The following is a 22,026-nucleotide window of genomic DNA, read 5'->3' as shown; positions in this document are numbered from 1 at the left end:
TCTCTAACTCAGTGTAATAAACAGTACCAACCTGTGCCACACCCCACAGCTGACAGTGGGATTCACACTCTATGCAAGGACTGTCACTACCCGACACACAGAATCCAGAGCATCCTCTGGTGCTCCCGGGGTGTGCTCCTCCTAGCCCTGACTTACAACTGAGAAGAGCAAGGCAGGGGGGTGCAGGATTTAGAGGTGCTCGCTCACCTCAGAAAGCAAATGCTGCTCCACCCAGCTCTGCCTACCCATGGCAGCCGCAGTTCAGGCTCTGGTATCACACACCCTGGGAGTCATGCCGCTGTCCAGCTGACGCCATCAGACTCCCCATGCAACCTGGTGATGGTGCTGTGCTCTGAAGTCCAAGAGCCTGGCCTCAGCCCTGAGGTGCCTTTCCTGTCCTGCCTGCTAGCCTTGCAATGGGGAGGAGGGTGCACAGGAAGTGATGTGGGACCCTCGTGCATCTAGTGGCGTGAAAGAGCTCAGGAAGCCTTGCTTAGATGTGGGTGATGTAAGGACAGCCAGACTGATGCTCTTGAACTCCTGTGGAAACCCTGCCGTAGATGGTACCTTCAGTTCCTGCTCCTTGAGTCACAGAATAAGGAAGGTACATTTACTGGGTTGCCGCTGGGTGAGGGCACATTCACCATGTACCACAAACAGATACCCACATACTCCACACCCCATAAAAGTGTAATCATTTACACACACACACACACACTCACACATGGACACACACACGGACACATACACACACACACACATACACACACGCACATGCACATGCACACACACACACACACAAATTCGCACCACTGGCAGCTCAGTACACCTGAGTTGCACACACATTCCACCATCCCCAGAACACAGGCTCTCACACTAGTACACATGCTCACCCATATAAGCTGCCTCTCACCCCTCCCCCCAGTTAGTACAGGCATCACACCATCTTCTCACTTGCCCACGTGGCAAGCTCAGGACCCACAAGGAAGCTGGCAACCACTCTGGCCTCCTCTACCGTTTTCGACGCCACCCCCCTAGTCCCGTCCCTGAGTGCCTGTCTGCCATCACACCATAACCAGATGAGACAAGGCAATTTATGATACCAGCTGTCTCTGTCAACACCGAATCTCCCACACACGCCAGGGAAGCCAATCACCCCAGCCCAGCCTTGCCAGGAGTGGGAGCTCACAGAGGCAGCACAGCAGGGTAGAGTCAGTACTCAGGGAGGTGGGTGGCCTTGACTTTAGAGCTTCCCCCGCTCCTTGACCCTCACACATCCCCCATCATCCCTGCATCTGAAGCTACAGCTCCCTAGCAGAGTAGAGTCCCGGTGGGCCGGAGTTTCGGAAGAAGAGTGGTCCAGGGTCGCCAGGGCAATAAGACCACCAGAAACTCTGCCGTCCCAAACCGAGAGGATCATAAGTGGCTTCATGAATGTCCCCTGGCTCCGCTCCACATCCCTTTCCAAGCATCTTTGTCCAGATTTCCCTCTCCTAAAACACCTGTCCCTTTCTTGGCTCTGGCCCTGACCCTGGTCTCAGTCCTGGCTCTGACCCAAGTCCCCTTCCTGGGGCCTTCCTATAGAATCTTCAGAATCAGACTCATTGTCCTGAGCCAGCCAGGCAGCCTGGACAGGCCACATTCCTTCTCTGGCTGAAATTTTATTTCCATGAAGTTTGAGTGAGTATTTACCTCATGCTTGACTCTATTGTAGAATTTCAAAGTACAACTCCTGGCCACGCCCCATCCACTCCCACTCTGCCTCCAGTAAGGACATGCACGGAGGACAAAAACAGTACCAGCTCCATGCTGCCGCCCTGCTGGAAGAATCAGGAAATGCAGAGCTAGCTAGATGAGAAACCAGTTTCTCACTCTCCGCATCTGCTTGGCTAGAGTTGCCTCAGCACAAACCCAGCCTCACAGGAAAGATGCTAATCTTAGACACCCGAGGAACTCAGGCTGGGCCCGACTCACCTGGGTTATCCTTTGATGAAGCTCAGTTCACACGATGTCATCTTGGGTCTCTGTTCAGCTCTTCACGGTTCAAGCACCAAAAATAGTAGGTAGCTAAGGACAGGAGCCCTGGAGAGTCCATACCTTCCTCGGCTGAGCTACTCGGTTATTTAACAACTGTACCTTGAGGGCCTACTCTGTGCTTGCCCCATACCAGACACAGTGTTGAGTGGCACAGGGAAGGGACCACTGGATGACAGTTGTGTGGTGGAAGTTTCTAGAATCACTTTTCATTGTCTTCCACAGCTCTGCCTAGATCCGAATTGAAATTCCAGACCCAGAGCAGCCATTTCCCTTCATGCCTTGCAAGTTTCTGCCTATTTCTTACAGCAATTAGGACAGGGTCTCATATAGGCTCAGCTTACCTCCAACTCGATGTGTTGAGGATAACCTTGAACTTCTTATCCTCCTGCCTCCACCACATGAGTCCTGGGTTTATAGGTGTCCTGTCTGGGTCTTAAGCATGCTTGTCGGACCCTCTACCCACTGAGGCTCAGAGCCGCTCCACGTTACGGTTGGTTCTGAGTTCTGTCACTTGCACAGTCTGATGTGAGTTCTTTCTGCCCTCGGAAGGGCCGGAAGGTCAGCCTCATTTTTTCTCATTCGCTGCTGGGGACTGAGTGGCCTTGCTAAGGACTTGAACCTGTGCCTGGCTGCTGTAAGCTCCCAGGGGCTAGCCATTCCTCCACATCTAATCAGTTCATTAAAGTCTGCCTGGAAAACACTCCCTTGCGCCGCCCAGGACACAGAGACCTCAGTTGCTCCATTTCCAGGAGAGCGAATTCCTTCCCCGCTGGAGAGGAGCGGAGTAATGTAGGCAGGCAATTTAAACAGCTCCACAAACCCGCAGTTTCCACTCTCCGCCACTATTACACTTCCTGGCCGCTGTGGGATTGGCCCGTAAGTGGGATATCAAGTTTATTACAGCTATTTCCAACCTGTAATTGGTTTTGTGGAACACAAAGAGAAAGGCTGGGGGGTGAGAGGGAGGTGATCCCCTCTTTTTCTTTCTTCTCCGTTTTTTTTTCCTTTTACGGATGGTGGCATCTAGGGGTATTGGTGAGAAGGCTAACGTTGAAGACTTATTTGTTTTTTTCAAATTAAAATGTGGCTGACTGACCGGTGGGCCTCCTGCTGCTAGCTGGACTGGACCCATTGGCCATGATTCTATGAGTCCACTTGTAAATCCATCTGGCTGGGCCACAGCCAGAGTTGCTGGAGGTGGGGGAGGGGACTGGTGCTGAGGGCATTGTGGAGAAATGTGACCTGTTGTGGTTAGCTAGGACTGGCTATCTAGAGCCACGCCACTGGGCCATGCAGTAGACAGGGCATTCGGAGGCTACCGGGCCTCATTTTCCTGGTGGAACATTTAGGGAAACTGAGACCTAGATTAGGAACAGTACAGAGACAATTTGTAGATGGTCAGTAGGGAAACTCAAAGCAGAAAGATTGATATGGTAGGACATGGAGAAAACATCTTTTTTAAAAAACACCTACTGTGTGCTAGCTGCCCAAAGCACCTACTGTGTGCTAGCTGCCCAACCTAGCCACACAACAGTATGGCTTCCTGGAAGCTGATTGTCACTAACATATACTTGTAGTAAAGTTTCAGAGACAGAGACAGAGAGGACAGGGAGAAGGAAGGAAAATGGAGGCAAGGGAAGATGATCCAGATTCCACGTGGCTTTAAATATCCTATAAGGGATGATAATTATAGGACAATTTGTCTTATCTAGGTAGACAGTTTATACTAATATCAATTGGCTCTGAGTAAATTGTGTGGCCATTTTGTGGGGAGGGAATTTACTGATATAAATCTGAGTTATAAATTACAAGCCCCGGAGTTTTGATCTTACTGGGTTATTGGGATTTGGGACCGCTGACCACAGTGGGTGGATGGCTGGGAATGTGAGCAGTCGCTGCATGGGGCTAGCCAGGGAAGCAGCAGAGTCGCTGGGGCCGGAGAGTGGCTGAGCATCTCATGGGCTGGTGCCTTTTATAATATTTCCCGCAACATATACTGACCATGTTTGCATCTGAGTCTGTGCTTACAAGCAATGTTGAGCAGATGGTAAGAACTCAACAAACACTGGCCACAGTCAGTCCCCTACCCAAGACGTTACTCTCCAAAATTCAGTTACCCCTGTGTGAGGGCTAATCTTTACCGTCAGTGGAACAAGATTCAGAATCATCATGGAAATCCATCCTCTGGGCATGTCTGCAAAAGACTTTCTAGATGAAGCTAACTGAGGTGAGAAGCCGCACTCTGAAAGTAGGCAGCACCATTCCAAGGGCAGGGGGTCCATGATGAATAGAAAGTGAACTGAGCACCAGAGTCCATCTCTCTGTTTCCTGAGTGCGGTTGCAATGTGATCAGCTGCCTCGAGCTCCTGCCTCAGTGCCTTCCCCGCCATGATGACTGAGTGAAAATAATCCTTTTCTTCCTAACGTCACTTCTCTGGTATGTTATCACAACAGCCAGAAAAGCAACTGAGCCTGAGAACATCCAATGGGAGAATCATCCTTGGGGAAGGAAACAACCATATACCCTGGTCCTCGGGTGGGGCTTGGCATGCCTCACAGCGGTCTGTCTGTCTGCCCACAGCTCCTCTGAACTATGGCATCATGGGGTGTCTCAGAGCCCCTCTCCAGGTTCTTCTCAGAGCTCCCTTGGCCGCCTGGCTGTTCTGAGGGTTGAGAATCAGGGTGCCCTGTACCCTTTTCTGAGTCTGCTCCCTGATCACTGGTCTTCTGGTGCCTTTCCTGGGCTGTACCGTGCTTATTCTCAGACTTCTGGAGCTTTCATAGGAACCTCCAGCTCCAGCCAAGAGGGCAGAGAAGAGCAAGGTGCCCTGCAAGCCACACCCCCGTAGGTCTTCCCAAGGATGAAATTGTAAGATGGGGTGTCCCCATCCCAGGTGGAAAATGAGATCTGAGAGGTAAACCTGCTGTTCAAGAGCTCAGGGCTAATGATGATGTCACATATGTGACAGAGCTGGGAGGGGCTCAGGCTTGCTTCACACCCAATTGTCCTCCTAGACAGGAAGAACCAGCTTGGGTCTAAGCCGTCCCCACAGACCCAGCTGTGGCAATCAGTCTATCACTGTGACAAAATGCCTGAGGAAGCTTCAGTTTCAGTGAAGGAAAGGTTCATTTAGCTTATGGTTTTGGAGGTTGTGGTGGGGAGAGCATAAGGACTGAACAAAGTCCCTCGGCTCATGGCAATGAGAGATAGAGAGAGAGAGGAGAGGGAGGGGGACGGAGGAAGAGCGAGACCTAGGTATGGACTGGTACCACCCACATGTACGATGGCCCTTCCCCTTAGGTAAGCCCATGGGAACGTCTGACTATGACCCGCACACATGGAGGTTTGCCTCTCTTGCCTTCGGATGATTCTCAGTACAGTCTAGCTGAACCTGCACACTTTCAAGATTTTTCAGCTTACCTTCCCTCCCAAGGAACTCTCTGCCCTTTGAGAAGCATCATGGGTAGGTCTTGGGCAAACGCCTGTCACTGCAGATTTGCTCTCTCCGTTCACCTCTCTGTGGAGGCTGTGGACTCAGCTCCGCCCTCACTAGATCCTGAATGGGACACAAAGGGCTGTGGGTGTGCCACAGTCCCCTCTTGCCTGAGGACTGAAACTGTGACCTTGTCATTCACCAAGCCTTGCCTACCCTTATGGCGCAGCCTCATCTCAGGACCTCTGACTGATGGGAGCATGCTAGTATCCCTGTGCAGCGTCCAAACAACTGGTCCCTTTCCACCAGCAAACGGTCAAGATAAAAGGTGACTAGTTTGCCTGCTGCCCCAGAGGGAAAGCTGTGACTAAGACCCAGGGGTGACAGCAAGTGCCTGGAATCCCAGTGGCTCAGGAGGCACAGGCATGACTCACACCCACATGTGGAGGCCAGGCTGGACTGCCATAGTGAGTTTTACTGCTACTAGAGAGTGCCTCAGAAAACAGAAAAAAAAAAAAGTAAATAAAACGGAAGAAAAGCAGGCTCGTCCTTGAGGCCCTCCTGCGTCACGCCTCGGCCTGCAGCAGGGATTTACAGTTCAGGTAATTTCTCCTTGCTTCGTCTGGGGTGTGGGGGTGTGTGAATGTGTGGGGGGCCAGTGTATTTTCCTAGTCATAAAATCCTCAGTCCCGGCAAATAAATTTGAGGAGACAGTTTTACTGACAGATTTTTTTTCCTTCGTTGCGTAATAAAAAGAAAATGGAGTGAAATTTGAGACTGGGGCGACGAGGGCTTCGGGTTTTAGAAGGAGATAAAAAGCTGTACCTGGGGCTGGAGAGATGGCTCAGCGGTTAAGAGCACTGACTGCTCTTGGTCCTGAGTTCAATTCCCAGCAACCACATGGTGGCTCACAACCATCTGTAATGGGATCCGATGCCCTCTTCTGGTGTGTCTGAAGACAGCTACAGTGTACTCACGTTAAATAAATAAATAAATAAATAAATAAATAAATAAATAAATCTTTAAAAAAAAAAAGCGCTGTACCTGAAGGCAGTACCATCCAGGAGGACGCTGGGAAGCCTACTGCCACTCTCCTGCTCCAGCTGTCATTCAAGATGAGGCCAAGAGGCAGTTAGGCAACCTTGGCAGCCTGGCAGGATAGGCAGGGAGCGCCAGGCCCCAGTGTAGGTTCTCAGCTGTGTCTTCAGTTGCAAAGTGGGTTGTTATCATTGAGCTATCTTCCCAGGGCACGGGAGTGGGGGCACGGCACACAGATGAGAGGTGAAAAGCCTCCTAACCTTGACATGCATACACGTGTACACAGGTACATGTGTACCTGTGTGCATGTACATGTTTATGTGTACATGCATGTTCATGTATGTGTGCAGGTGCATGCACTTCTATATAGGTCCATTTGTATATGTACATGTTCACGTATGCAGGTATAGGTGTGTGTGCATGTGTGTGTGTGTGTGTGTGTGTGCATATGTGTGTGTGTGTGACACAAAGGCCAACTTTGTATCATTCCTCAAGTGTTGTCTATCTTTGTTTTTAAACTGGTACTCCCTGCTTAGGCCAGACTCATTGACCAGAGAGGTGCCCCATCCCCCACACCCCCACACCTTCCCCATCTCTGCCTCCTCACTGCTGGGTTTTCAAACACTCAGCTTTTTTCTATTCTCTGGGGACTAAGCTTCCTTATCCCCAGTGAGCGACACTGTGTGGAGGAATACTTTGAGCGGGCCCTCTTCATCAAAAGGGACATTTATTTATAGTCCAGGACCCTCATGGTGACAAACCTCATATGTTCAGAATATGCCGTGTCACCTGGTAGAGAAGCAGGTCAGAATTGCCTCCCCGGGACTGGAAAGGTAGCTCAGAAATTAAGATCACTTGCTGTTCTTGCAGAAGACCTGGATTTTGTTCTGAGCACCCACATGCCGGCTGACAACCATCCATAACTCCAGTTCCAGAGGGATCTGATGCCCTCTTCTGGCCTTCACGGGCATGTGCATGATCCACAGACATACAGACAGGCAAAACACTCATACTCACAAAATAATAAAATATATAAGCAAACCTGTCTCCCAGTTGAGGGTCCTGGTTGAAAAAGTACTTTGGTGTGTGTGAGGGGCCAAAGCATCCTGGAAGGGTTGGGAAGAAGGGACCGGGGCTGTGATTGTAAATTTGTTCTGATTTGCAATTGGCCAAGCCGCTCAGCTCAGCCCCTCCCACCCACCCCCAGACCCTGCATCACGTGGCCTCGGTCCACTGCAGGGCCTGCGCTGGGTTAGCCTCAGAATCATCCTGGGCAAGTGCTGACACTCACAGAGGTCTCCGTATTCTTAGTTATTCTAGTCTATGGGACAGGTATCAGATGTGGCCAATGCAGGACACACGGTTGGTGCCCCGTAGAAGCTGGCTGGGTTACACCAAACCTGTTTTCTAAACCGCCCAGATGTAGTCTAAGTCAGCCTGGGCGCAGATGAGCTCCGAGAGGCCAGTCCTCCCAGTCGGGGGACAGCTGTCTGGGGAAGTCAGACTCTCAGCGTCTCCCCATCCCTGACCTCCCTCCTGGTAGCACCCCTCTCCGGCTTCCGGCTTTCACCCGAGGAGCCGCAGGGAGTTAATTCCACTTCTCCAGGCCCAGGCATGAGGCCGCCCGTCGCAGGCTGTTAGCGCGGAGCCCAGCTGAGCGGCGAGAGGCTGCAAGCTCGCGGTCTATAATAGAGTTGCTGAGACAAGCGGAAAACTGCAGCCGAGTAAACAGATAAATAATTGAAACAGTGACAACTCATACCTTGCTGCTTTGTGGAGTAACGCTTTCATTAGCGGGAGGCAGTGGAGACCAGGCGTGCGCGTCGGGCGGCCACTGCTGGGGTGCCCCCCCCCCAACACTTGGGTCTGGCTCTTCAACAGCTGTGAGCAGCAGGACCCTGTGTTCAGCCTGTGTCCCAGTACTGATGTTGCTGCTACCTCCTGAGGCCCCCCCAGCCCAGCAGCCTCCACGCACTCGGGTGGAATGGAGACCTTGTGGCCTCCTTCTGTCCCAAGGGTGTGGCTACCGAAAAACAAAAGCCAGTGCCCCGAGCTGACAGACCCCTTCTGCCCATCCCTGGGTCTGGCTACCCTACTGGACTTGCTTCAGAAGATCAGGGGGGGTTATAAGCAGAACCCAATCTGACCCTGGGTGGCAGATGCCTGTGGGGGAAGGGCACTGCTTTGTCCTTGGGTCCACCCTCTTGCTCCAGGCACTCCTAAAACAGAGTCCATTTCACAGAGGCAGCTGAGCTGATCGCTCCTGCTTTTGGCCTTGACTCTCAGTACCTCTCTGCCTGGACAGCCATTGTGCTACTGAGCTGAAAACTGCACCTCCTGCAGAAGCAGCTTAGGTATTGCCCTGGTGGGAGCTCCCTGCCCTCAGAAAGTAGGCTTCCCTCTCCTCTGGGTTCCTGTGCCATTCTGGACCTAACTGATCAGTACGTCTTGGGCCTGTGAGATGGCTCAGCCATTAAAAGCGCTTGTTGTTCAAGCTTGCCCACCTGAGTCTGATCCTGGGAACCCACAGGGAAGGAAGAGAGAAGTGACTCATAAAGCTGTCCTCTGACTTCCACAGTCACCCTCACACACTGTGTGCACATATGTGACAATAACAATAACACCAATAATAATAACTATATGATACAATTATATAATATTATAATAGTTATTATATATGCATAATAATATATTAAACATATTAAACAATATATTAAATATATATCATATATAATAACATTACACAGTTATTATTATTATTATTATACTAAAAAGCAGAAATGGTTTAGCAGAGCTTAGTTGTCTTTCCCTGCGTTATTTGCACACTGATAGCCCCCCCCACCCTCCACCCTCACCCTCACCCTCTTACTAGCTAGCCTGCTCCCTCTCCTTCCTTCTCTCTACTGACTAAGACTTGGGACCAGGCTCACTCTACACAGCCCATTCTGATCCTACCCATAATTCCACAGCTCACTCTACACAGCCCATTCTGGTCCTACCCATAATTCCACAGCTCACTCTTCACAGCCCATTCTGGTCCTACCCACAATTTCCCAGGCCCTGCTAGCCATGTCTGCAAGGCAGTGCCGTCATGATGGTAGGATCTCCTGGTGCGTGGAAAGACCCAGTGGGGAGAGGCTACTAGCTCTGTCCCCTCATATCTGCAGAACCTCGGAGGGCCTTTCCTCCCAGGGTTTGCAGAATTGAAAGTCCCATGTTTCTCAGAAGCGGAAGTGGATGTTTGATGTTCGGATGCTCTGGTGGCTAGCACTGGAGGGGAGGGAGCCAGGGCCACTCACAGGCTGGCAGTCCTCTTGAGCTTGTGAAAGCTGTTGACCCAGGGCTCTACATCCAGGGTTCCACAGTGCACAGGGCTTTGACAAGAGGCCGGAGAGGAAGGAGCAAGGCAGGAAGGCTCAGTGGTGGGTGATCTTTGTCTCCTCTATGACATGGTCATGAACTTGGCCTCCGGGGCCAGCAGCTGTCATTCTTTCTACTTATTTGTTTGTTTGTTTATATTTGTGTGTGTCTGTGTGTGCTCGGGCACACATATGTACATGCCACAGTGCCCGTGGAGGTAGGTCAGATGACAAGTTGCAGGAGTCAGTTCTCTTCTTCTACCATGTATGACCCAGGAATCAAACTCAACTTGTCAGGCTTTGGCTGCAAGCTCCTTCACCTGCTGAGCCATCTCACCCGCCCTAGGGCTCTCTATCAGATTCCTAAGCTGTCAGCTGGTGCTTAGATTCAAAGACCAGGGCGGCCTTGCAAAGGTGATCAGCCAGGCAGTCTCCTGGATGTAAAGGAGGGGCAGACATCGAGTATCAGAGGCATCTTCAGCAAAAGAGGGTAGGGAGGGACGGGCCAGGGCAGACTGGGCACTCACCTGTGGCCCCTCTGCTCTTTGGCAGGTGACAGATGGCGGCACCATCAAGCAGAAGATCTTCACGTTTGACGCCATGTTCTCCACCAACTACTCGCACATGGAGAATTACCGCAAGAGGGAGGACCTTGTGTACCAGTCCACTGTGAGGTGAGGCCGTCTGAGCTGGCAGCAGGCATGTGAGAGGGAAGAGGGAGGGCCCGGGCCTGGGGGGGGTGTGCTTTTCTAGCCCCTGGATACTCTTAAACAGTGGTTCCCAAGGGTGGGTCACGACCCTTCCACAGAGTTCACACGTAAGACATCCTGCATAGCAGACATATTATAATTCATAACTGTAGCTGAATTACAGTTATGAAGGAGCAACAAAGTAAGTCGTTTTATGGCGGGGGGTCACCACAGCATGAGGAACTGGGTTAAAGGGCTGCAGCCTTGGGAAGGTGGAGAACAACCGCTCTGAGAGATGCACCTGCCTCCGGGAGCCGGGGGCTCTCTGTAGAAGTGGAGCCCAGCCCTGGAGGGAAGAGGCAAGGGGTGAGGCCATGGCTCCTCCTATAACTCTGCAAGGTAGGCTTCCTGAATCCCACCTGTGAGAAGCTGAGGTGCAGAGAGGGGCAGAGCTGAACCTGAAAGCCACACAGCCTAGAATGACAGGCCTGAGAGATGAAGTAGCTCTGTTCACCCTGGAAACATGTTTTATTGACTTCCAAGCTCTCTAAGGTCACAAAGGTCCCAAGTGCAGGATCACCTGGACTCTCAGCTCAGGACAGAGCAGGGTGAGCTAAGGCTGACAACCAAGGTAGTTCAGCCTCAGGCCAGGGCCCCACATACTCTACAGATGTGGGTGTCCACAACTCTACACATTCCCCAAGACTTCTGCTGTATTTTACTCCTCTGACCCCTTACACATGGTAGTCTCTCCTCCCAGAGGCCTTTCCCGCCTTGTGTCACCTGGTAAGCTCCTCTTCAGCCTTCAGAACCCCACTCAGGCATGACCAGCGTGTTTGCAGAACAGATCTCCCTGGGCTGGATGGCCGAGGCTCCCTCAGTCCGCACCCTCCTCCAGCAAGGGGAATCTTACGACCTCTGTGAAGGAGCTTCTTAGTGATGCTAGGTATGAACACACACACATACATACATACACACATATACACACATATGTAATACATACATATATAATATATACATACATACACACACAATACATACATACACATATACACACATATACCACACACAACACAAATATACATATACACATACACGCATACACAATATATACACAGATACACATACAACACATGTGTATACATACACACACAACACATACATACACATATACACAAATAACACATATACACACATACATACACCATACACACACACACAGAGTACTCTTTCATACTGCATGGTAGATGCTTTGCCTGATGCTCTCAGAAGGCAGTATTACAACAGAACCTATACTGGGAACAACAAGAGACACAGCCTGTGTGACACCTTGCAGGGTTCCACTTGGTTGGTAGTGCAGCTGGGACATTTCAGTGAGTGTCTGAGGTCATGTGGTCTTTAGACGCTGAGTCCTGGGGTGCACAGAGCTCCACCCCTTAACTGGGATGTTCACCTACCCCCACCTCTAAGCTTGTTGTCCACCTAGGCCTGGTCACAAGTCAATGTATGGCCGAATTTGCAGAATGAATAGACTAGAAAGTCCTGGAGATGCTCCTTTGTGGTTGGGGGTGCTGGTTTGCATGAGAATAAAATCTCAGAGTGGGACAGAAGAATTTTTGTTTTTCAAAGTGTGCTGCTGGCTCTGCAGTGAGACCTGGCTAGGACCTCCTACCTTCAGAGAGCTTCCTACCACCAGAAGGTGGCCGGGAGCCCTGATGGCTTCTCTCCAGGCTCTGAGCTAGGACCTCAGACCCAGCTGTTCTTTCCCTGAGCACCTGAGACAGTGGGGGGTGCCCAGGGCAAGTGGGAAGCAGGCAGGCGCCTCTCTGTTTCCCCCCTTTTTCTGAAAAGAAACACGCGCCGAGGATAAATCAGTTGCCATCAAGATGAGAGCGGAGATAAAAAGCCTTTTGGAGAGGAAAATAAGCAACGTCCTGGGAGCTGCAGAGAGTCCTTAGGCGGGAGACTTCCTGGCTTCTATCCAGGTTTCCTGAAATCCAACCTCTACTGGTAACCCAGCACCCAGCACCCAGCACCCAGCAGCAACAGATCCCCTCGTTTGCAGTCTGCTCCTAGTTATGGGTGTGGCCTCCAGAGGCCTCCCCTGCTTTGATTCCTCAGACCAGAAGGAAACCACACACCCCCCCCCCACACACACCCCTCCCAGCCATGCTTTGAGAAGGCCAGCAGGTACCTGAAGACCTGGCTTCAAATCCCAGCACAGCCTTTTCCTACCCAGTGACTTTGACCGAGTCCCCCCAGCCCCCAGAAAACAGGCTGACTAGAGTAATCTTCCTGTAATTCTAGAATGTGGTAGAAATTGTTGCTCATTTTCTCCAAGTCAAATGCTGGCTCCCCGACATGGTGGGCAGATGGCTCGGGGTCAGACTTTCCTGGTCTCTAAACACAGTTTTGAGCGGTGTGTGTTCACCTCTAAGCTTCAAGCAAACCTCTCTCCCCACCACAAGGCAAACCCCACTTTGCACCAGACCACCCCTAAAGCCCCTATGTACACACTTTCTCTTCTCCTGCTCTCCTTCACCGTTAACCTCTTGAACTTGGAAAAGTAACATTATTTTTTTCCCCTGCATTTTATTTTACAGAAGGGGTCAATGTTCACTAAGGCCAAGTGATGACCCATCTAAGGGTCTCCCATTGGAAACACATGAACTTGATCAAACTCCAAACCACCTCTTCCTACACCTATACCATGGCATCATCTTTGTTTTACAGTTAATGGAAATAAGGCCCAGAGAGGGTATAGGACTTGTCCAAAGTCACACAGCAGCATGGACTTAAGTCCGGTCCTAAGATTCATGGCCCAGGCTCTTTTTGTCCCCCATGTTCATGCTGGGTTTCTGCATCCTTCTTCCTGCACTCTGAGACCCCAGGGTATCCTGAGCAGAGGGCACCCCAGGGATCAGAGCCACTGTATGTAGGGGACACAAGAGGGGGGGGACAGTAAAAAAAGAGACCCGTGAAATCTAGCCGCGTTGGGAACGTCTTCCGGTGCCCAGCCAGGGAAGGAGGGGCTGCAGGCTGCAGGGCCCCATTAGGGCCAGCGGGGGGCGGGGCTCCGGGCCCCACATTTACATATAAATGAAGATATTTACAAATTAATGCATCTCAGCCCAGAGTCCCAGCTCCACAGCTGTGTGAGCTGCTTCCTCTTCAGCTGGGAAAGTGCGGTGAGAATGAGGCTGGGAATATTACCAGGAACCGGCAGAGAACAATTTCCTGGGGAGCCTCTAGGAGCCCCAGGGACTCCCCGTGCTTCTTCCCAGCTGGTGGGACTGTGATCGGCAGAAGCTGGTAGATGACAGGGTGCCTGCCTCCCGCGGGCGCAGGTGTGAGTCCTTGTAATGCAACCTTGGGCTCGGCGCTGGACCTCCGGGGTTTCGCGCATTCAGTGTGTGAGGGACTCTGGGTAGTGGGGAAGGGAGGATTCACTCCTTAGACTGGAGTAGGGAGTGGGCAGGACCTTAACTAGAGTACTACCTACAGGGTAAAGCAGGGGCTGTAAAGAGCTGTGTGTGTGTCTGTGTGTCTGTGTGTATGCATGTGTGTCACTTGTATGGGGACACACATGTATGCAGACTGGTGCTTCCTCAATCACTTATGTTATACACTGAAACACACTTTCTCACCTGAACCGCAAGCCTACCGCAAGCCAATAATTTGGCTCTGGGGATAGATTCTAGACTTTACTCTTAGGCAGTTGTCGCCTTCTCCCCTGAGCCATCCCACCAGCACCTGGAAGAAGTATTTTCGTGTTTAGGGTGACTTTCACATGTGCAGTGTCCTGTCACTCCATGGCAAGGAGGACAGGCCAGAACTGGCCAGTGCTCAGGTTTGACCGGGCCGTTATCCAAGCAATTTCCAGTGTGGAATCTCTGCCATGCAAATCAAGGCCATGTAAACAAGGGTCATGCAAATACGGGCACTCCTGATCAAGGGCAGGTCTCAGGGAGTAGGGACCCATATGTCACAGAAGACACCCAAGCAGAGAACTAGAGTGCAAACAGTCATGCACCGGGGGTGGGGCAGGGAAGCAGAGGTCACTCCAAGAAGCTTGCAGAGCAAGCACAAAGGCCCTGAGGTGAGAAGGGTTGCCTGGGGCCGAGGATGGCCAGGTTACAAGAAACAACAAAGTAGCAATTTACCCTCAGCGCCCCAGAAGTCACCGAGGGCTGTGGCCCACCATGACCCCCATTTGAAAGTTCACACTGGTTACTAAGTACAAAGAAGAAAGCTATCCCCAGAGGAGTCTGGGGCCTGATATCCGAGTCCCACAAACCCTTGCGAGCCCATGTCCTCTCACGCAGAGACAGACTGACTTTGAGCACAGCTGAGCATACAGCCTGACCCTCCCAAGACACGATAGCAAAAAGCGGGGTGGGGTGGGGCATTGGCAGGTAGACACTGAAGGAAGTGACTGTCCCCATGGCTCTGACATGTTTTAGGGCTGGAGTACATTCGTCAAAGAGGCAGAGTCACCATATACAAAAGAAATTGGACACCATGGAGTCTCTGTTCCTTCCCATGCTTTCACCGGGCAGTAAGGTCCCCCCAGGGGTCACCATCCACCCCACTTCAGCACCCGAGAATCTGTTTGACATTTAGAGAGGGACAAGGTATAGTGGGGTCTGGAAAGAGGGAGAGTGGAGCTAACCATTGCAGAAATGACGCCAGAGGCATCTGAGGAGTTGCTCAGACACACGCCAAGGTGACTCAGCTGATGGGGCTGAGGAGATGGTGGCCACAGTGGCCTTAAAAGTGGATCTGAAATCAAAAGTGGCTTTGAGACAAAGCAGGTATGGCTGGCGGGGCGGGGTAGGGGAGAGGTAGGAGCTCTAAGTGGAGGGACAGACAGTATGTTCAGTGGCGGTGGGAAGGTGCCCGGAGATGGACAAGGCCACTCTGAGTAAGCAGACAATGGTTCTTACAGAAGCCCTTTGGAATCAGCTCTAATGAAAACACACTTCTGGGTTTTAAATAGACACATTAACGGTTCAGTCCAAAGAGCCAGGCATCCATGGCCCTTTGAGAGCTTGTGTGTCTTTCCCTGATGACATACATTACTGCGCAGCTCGCATGCTTGTCGCGCTGTGGGTACAAAGGAAATGCCATCCCAGCCTTGATAATTTGGAAGCCTGAATTCTTGGTCCCTTAGTCCTCTGGTTTCTACTGTAAGTCATGCATCTGTTTTCCCCAAAATATATGAAATGGGAACTGCTTGCCCATGAGACTCTCTGTAAGCACACATTAAGCACCTACTGTGTGTAGCGCTCGCTGGGCAACAGGACAAACTCAGGTTCAGCCTTTCTGGAGATGACCACCCAGTATCCTGCACACCCAGTTATGGACCCACCATGACCTGGTGCCTCCGTTCCAACCCAGATCGTTGAGAAATCTGGATAGGAATGACGTAGTAAGAACAACCTTGGGTCCCTTCAAGTATGTCAGTCATAACAGTCGATGTCTATTTTAATCATAAACAGGAAAGCCCCAGCCTCCAGTCTCTCTACAAACCCAAGCCTTCAACCGTAGTTGGAGCCCTTGCTACAACTCACAAAAATCGAGTCTTTTAGAAGGGAGCTGCAGTTCTTCTTCTGGCCACTAGGGGAGCTTTCAGGGAATTGCCCTTTTGCATTCCCTGAGCCAAAGCTGGCCACCACCTAGGGCGGGCACATGGTCTGCTTGGAAGTTGCTTGGAAAATGTGAATTCCAGAAACCTGCCAGAGCCGAATTTGATTAAGCCAGGGAACCAGGAAGTCGGGCTTTAAAGTGATGCTGGCAGCGGAGACTTAAAGAGCCCACCGCCACACACCACCCACCTGCTCCTGTGTGTAGCCTCGTGTCCGAAGATCCGTGGACGTGGGCTGGAGACATGGCTCGGAGGCTAAGAACACTGCCTGCTCTTCTAAAGGAGCAGATTTGGTTTCCAGCATCTGAATCAGGCAGCTCACAACCACCTGTAACTCTAGCTACGGGGGATCTAATGTCCTCTTCTGGACTCCTTGGGCATCTGCAGTCAAGCGCGTGCGCGCGCGCACACACACACACACACACACACACACACTACACAAAGCTGCTGAGTGCTCTGGTCAAGGAAGGCAAACCAAACACAAGCCCAGGACTGGGAGAGGGACTCTGTATCTGCAGCCCCTGACCTGCAAGAGAAATCCTTCTTCTAAGAGCCCTTGACTGTGCTGCCTAGGTCCCCATGGACCTATCCTCTCCTGGGCCCCATCCCCCTCCGACCTTGCTGCCTTCTCTCCTGTTCCTGCCCATGGTTTTGACCTGTGTCTTCTTCAATGTGTCCCTCCCTCTCAGGAAGCACCTGCCCTCCCTGCCTTTTTACCCCTAGTGCTCCAGGCCCTGCTCAGATACCCACGTGGTACAGCAGCCTTCCTGCTCCTCCATCCTTCAGGCACAATCCATCCTTCAGGGCCGGAAGCCCGCTGCGTTTCCTTCAGCTTCCCAAGCCGATCGCTCCCACCTCCTGGCCTCTCTGCTAATGGATCATGAGCAGCCCTGTAGGACGCTGCCTGTCTGCAGAGTTCAGGCCGCTCCTCCGCACCCCAAAAAGTTTAATACAATCTCCTTTCCTCCCACACTCCACCCATCCCCCAAAGTGGACGCTCACCATCCCTTCCCTGACATTGGCCTTCTTTGGCTTTTCCAAATATCTTTCTTTATCTTGCCTCCTCTTGGAACCCTCAATGCTGGCCGGAGTGTTTGTTCTTTATCCTGAGCACCCACACTCACACTCACACACATGTGCATGCTCGAAGCCTCTCCACGGCCCCAATATCTCTCTGGCTATAGAGCCCCTGCCTGTTTCCATGGTTAGCAGTAGGACCAGGATACTTCTTCATCATATCTTGGGAGAGTAGAGGCATTCTGCAGCAGGAAAAGGGGGTGGTGCCTGCTGAACCCAAGTTGCTATTATGAAACCTCGAAGCCTCGACCACCCACTTTCTCCAGGGAGACCACTGAGTTTACAAACCATGACCAATTCATGGATAGAGAGGACAGGGTGGGCAGAACCCACTACAAAGCTGTCTGCTACCCTCTGGCGAAGCACTGGGGTATTACAAGTAGGAGGCTCGCTTGAGCTACCCACCCCCACGTCCAAATATAGATTCCTAAGGGTGGGCAGGCACCCTCTGCCCACCGCTGTTGCCAGGTCCTCAATGCCCTACACAGCAGTTTAGTGAAGGGTTGTTAGGCTAATGAGCTGGTAGCTACTGGCTCTTCAGCAATCAGCCTGTCTTTGGTTTGCACTATCTGATTAAACCCAGCTTTTGCTGTGTGATACGGCCCTCAGGCCCCCTTCATGGGGCTCCAGCTGAGGACAGAGTGACTTAGCTCCCTGGCAGCCTGTCCTGAGCTGATGGATGAAGACTCACAGGCAGCCCCATCTCTCCTCTGGATGGTGTTACATCTTTAACCTGGAGTCTCCTAGGGGCAGGATAGCCCCCAAGTTGTCAGGAGCCACTAGCCAGCACCAGGCTGGGCTCTGGGTGAGTGGTGGGAACATGGCCTTGATTCCTCCCATGTACCGCTGCCTCATTACCCATCATTTAAGAAAAGCTTCCTTGATAACAGCAAGCACGGGGAGACGGGAGAACACGGAAACTGGGGCTCTTTCCCTGGAGTGGACATTTCTAGCTCTGTACTGATAACAATGGAGAGAGAAGTGGCTGAGTGTTGACTGAGCTACGGCCTCCACAGTGAAGCAGACAACGCCTCATAAGGGAATAGGCATTCTGTATAGCAGCTGGAGCAGGTGGGTGTGTCTGGAGAGCCCAGAGGGATACGACTCAGTGTCCCTGCTGAGTGACGAGCCAGGGGAGGCTGAGAGGCCAGCCAGGTGTTGTAGAACAGTATGGAATGTTCTGGTGAAATGCAGCTTCTGAACCAGGCCCAAGATTCTAGAACCAACCACTGCCCAGACAAGGCAGCACTGCGGGTCCTCAAGCCAAACAGACACACTGAGGAGGCTGAGACAGGAGGATTGTTGAGGGTTCAAGGCCAAGCTGAGCTAGAGTGAAAGTCTGTCTCAAAAAGATAAATGAAAAAGAAATGAAAAATTCCGAGTTCTGATCCATTAAATAAGCCAGTGGGGCAGGGACTGTACCCGCCCAAGCTGATTTCAACCAGCAGGCAGAGCGGAGACAACTGTCCAGAGCATTCTGGGCCATGGGAAATCTTGAATTGTGCTCTAAGGGCAGGGAGGAGCCCCTGAAGAAAGTTCATTACAGCTTGATCCCCCTGAAAGGTAAAGGGTCACCATGGGGGTGATGGGAAGGGTATTGGAACCGGGGGACACACTGACCCCTGATGGGCTGGAGCTGAGGGACATGAGGAGAGGCTCATCTGACTCCTGGGGCATGGCTGCAGCAGAGAGAGAGACAGGGAGCCAGGCTTTTTCCTGAATTGGGAACTGGTGAGGCCTGGGTCGGGTTCAGGGTTCATAGGTGCTGCTTAGATATGGGGTACCACAGAGGTGGACCCCCGAGTGGAGGGACGAAACAGCCCACTGAACACACAGGTCAGGGAGAAGTCGCTAGAATCACTGACACATAGCTGTGACTTAGAGCCGCTGTCCCCTCCCAGACTCTCAGACCCTCCAGAAGTCTTCAGTACCATCCAGGCCAGCCCTTTCATTCTCCAGATAGGAAGCCAAGGCCCAGAGACTGAGGGCAGCTTCTCTATGATCACACAGCAAGTAGGCAGAGTCAAAACTCGAAACTCCAGTCGCCCGAGGCTGGTGTCTCCACGGCCCAGCCTGGGGGATAGAATTGCTGACATCGAAAATAATTTATCTACCTACAGTCAGAAAACCACACACACACACACACACATACACACAGTCTTTTTACTTGTAAGTAAAACACCAGTAACAGGCTGCCAGCTTTACTACTAATTATATAACCATTTTATTGCGGTATTAAAAAAACCTGAAGGCTGAGACTGTCCTGGAAAGGCCTAATTTAGTAAACAGCTCAGAACAAAGTCTTTGTCACGCAGGTGCTGCCGTGTATTAGAAGGGGCACCGGGTGATTCAGACCTCCTCCTTAATATGTTACCGCGGTCTAACAACATTTCCCAGGTCTGAGAGAAGCTCTGTTGCCATGGAAGGTAATTGTGTTGGTGGCGATGAGTGTTGAGGAGGCTGATGGAACTGGGAGGGCTGGCACAGATGGACAGATGGACAGGCAGGAAGATGGATGGACTGGTGGTTGTGAGCATGTGTGTATATATGTTAAGATGTATAGGTAATTGTATGTATGTATGCATGTCTAGATAGATGGACGGATGGATGATTTGTATGTGTGTATGATATGTCTGTCTGTCTGTCTGTCTGTCTGTCTGGATGGATGGATGGATGGATAGATGGATGGATGGATGGTTTGTATGTGTGTATGATACGTATGTATGTCTGTATGTCTGGATGGATGGATGGATGGATGGATGGATGGATGGATGGATAGATGGATGGATAGATGGTTTGCATGTATGTACACATGCATGGTTGAGTGGATGGATGGACAGATGGATGCATGGATGCATGGATAATTTGGTGGATGACCGGCGACATGGACTGATGGACGAACAGGTGTATGGATGAAACAGTGGATGGATAGATGGATAGAAGGCCTGTTGATGACTGGAAGGCTGGGTAGTTATGTGGACATACGGATGGATGGGCAGAGAGACACGCGTGCAGGTCGGTAGCTAGGTGGTCATGGATGGGGGAGTTGAGGAAAAAACCTACCCCAGGCCTCCATTATAGAGAAGAGGGCTCGAAGATGGTGAACCTTGAATGAAGCTGGCGTCGTTGCCTCAGTTTGCAAAGGATACCTTCAACTGAGACCGTACAAGGCTGAAGAACACGGCCGTCCTTCAGTTCACAGAAGGAAAGAGAAGACCAGAGAAACTAAGCGATCAGCTTCAGGTCACATAGTGTGATGGACTTGGGCCAGAGGCTAGGCTTTCTAATGCCTGGACAAGGGCTGCGGGTTTCTTTGCAGGTCTCTCCAGGGGCATCATGGTCCCTGGTGGGCAGCATCCTTCCATGCCCACCTGGCATCCAGAGGGACTTCCTACAGGGGCATCATGTCGTGCACCCACTCCCACAGCAGTGCTGCAAGGGCCCCACACGAGCTGGGCACAGAGCTCAGTCTCTATCAGATCTGCCTGCCTGTCCCACCCCCCTGGCTGTCCCCTCACAGTCTCCTCACCAAAGCCTCCATTCACGCAGGCCTTCTTGTCAGGTTTGTCATCACCCCAGGACATTTACTCCAGCTCTTCTATTCCAATCTGAGATCAGGACCACCTTGGCAGAGATGGTCACCTGGGCTCCATGGTCACCCACAGCAGTGGCAGCTGTTATTCTGTCCTACTGACCACTGCTGGGTGGGGAGGGTTGCTGGTCTCCTCTGAGGCTGCTGCTCTCCGGTGGGCTCTCTGATTTACCAGAAGATATTTTATTTTGGCCCTAACAGTGCACATGCCTCGTGAACCATGACTTGTTCCCTCTGGTTCCCTTCTGCCAGACTTCCAGAGTGACAGCAAGTAGCACTTCCCCATCCAGAGACTGAGAGCTACGTCATACACAAATAAGAGAGCCCTGGTAGAGGGCCTGGCTAGCCTGATCTACATGATACCTGAGCCAGTGACAGAGCAGACTCAGCCTGCCACACAGCATGTCTGAGCCTCAGTTTCCACTCACCCAAGTCCCAAATGAAGGGTACAGTTGAGGGAAGCAGACAAGGTCCTCCACTGCTGCCCGCAGCCTCTGCTGAAGCCAGAGGCTTATACGCGGGAGGCCGATGGCCGCAATTTCCCTGTGAGCTGTGCAAATACTGTGGGTATTTTTGGAAGGTGAGCGCAGTTAACTGATGGTCTTTTCTTCCTTCCTACATGGCCGTGCCTGTGTACCTGCCTCTTTTTCTTCCCCACGAGATGGTTGCGTATTTCGTGGGGGAACACGGGACCAAATCCAGCCGTTGATCTTTAGCCCAGCCCCACTTAAGACTTCTGAGTGCTCTGACTTAATATCTCTGCCTTTTTTTCTTCTTTTTTTGCTTCCTGCTTGGGAGCTGTGATGGTCCCTAAGTCCTCAGACTGGAGTAACAGAGCCATGGTGACGTGTTAGGATGTTGGGAACGTGCCGTACACTGTTCACCGTTCACACATTTGTGAATATTTCCTTCTAATGTCTGAGCAGAATAGGTCCTGCTACTGCCTGTCATAGATCACAAATGAAGCTCATCCAGGTTCCGGGATTTGTCCAGGGTCATCCAGTCAGCAAGTGACCAAGAGAGACAAACGCCCCTGCGGGGCCCAGATTTCAGCGACTGCACTATTAGTGATCAGCGATGCTGGTGATGCAGAAGATGCAGGAGGTGCAGGAGAGGCAGGAGAGGCAGGAGAGGCAGGAGAGGCAGGAGAGGC

At 51.7% G+C, this 22,026-nt stretch overlaps 1 protein-coding gene across 1 annotated transcript in view; it reads left to right on the top strand.

The window, feature by feature from the left end:
• The window catches only part of Igsf21 (immunoglobin superfamily member 21), a 219,745-nt gene that overhangs the window by 134,414 nt on the left and 63,305 nt on the right, over window positions 1-22,026 (top strand). Inside the window, exon 3 of the mRNA XM_028754042.1 lies at window positions 10,421-10,542. Coding sequence (XP_028609875.1) covers window positions 10,421-10,542 — 122 coding nt within the window. The remainder of the gene's footprint in view (window positions 1-10,420; window positions 10,543-22,026) is intronic.

This window comes from Grammomys surdaster, unplaced genomic scaffold (genome assembly GCF_004785775.1).
Source record: "Grammomys surdaster isolate TR1022 unplaced genomic scaffold, NIH_TR_1.0 125977, whole genome shotgun sequence".
Lineage (NCBI taxonomy): Eukaryota > Metazoa > Chordata > Mammalia > Rodentia > Muridae > Grammomys > Grammomys surdaster.
Note: the sequence above shows the minus strand (reverse complement) of the source record. Positions and strands in the feature narration are given on the sequence as shown.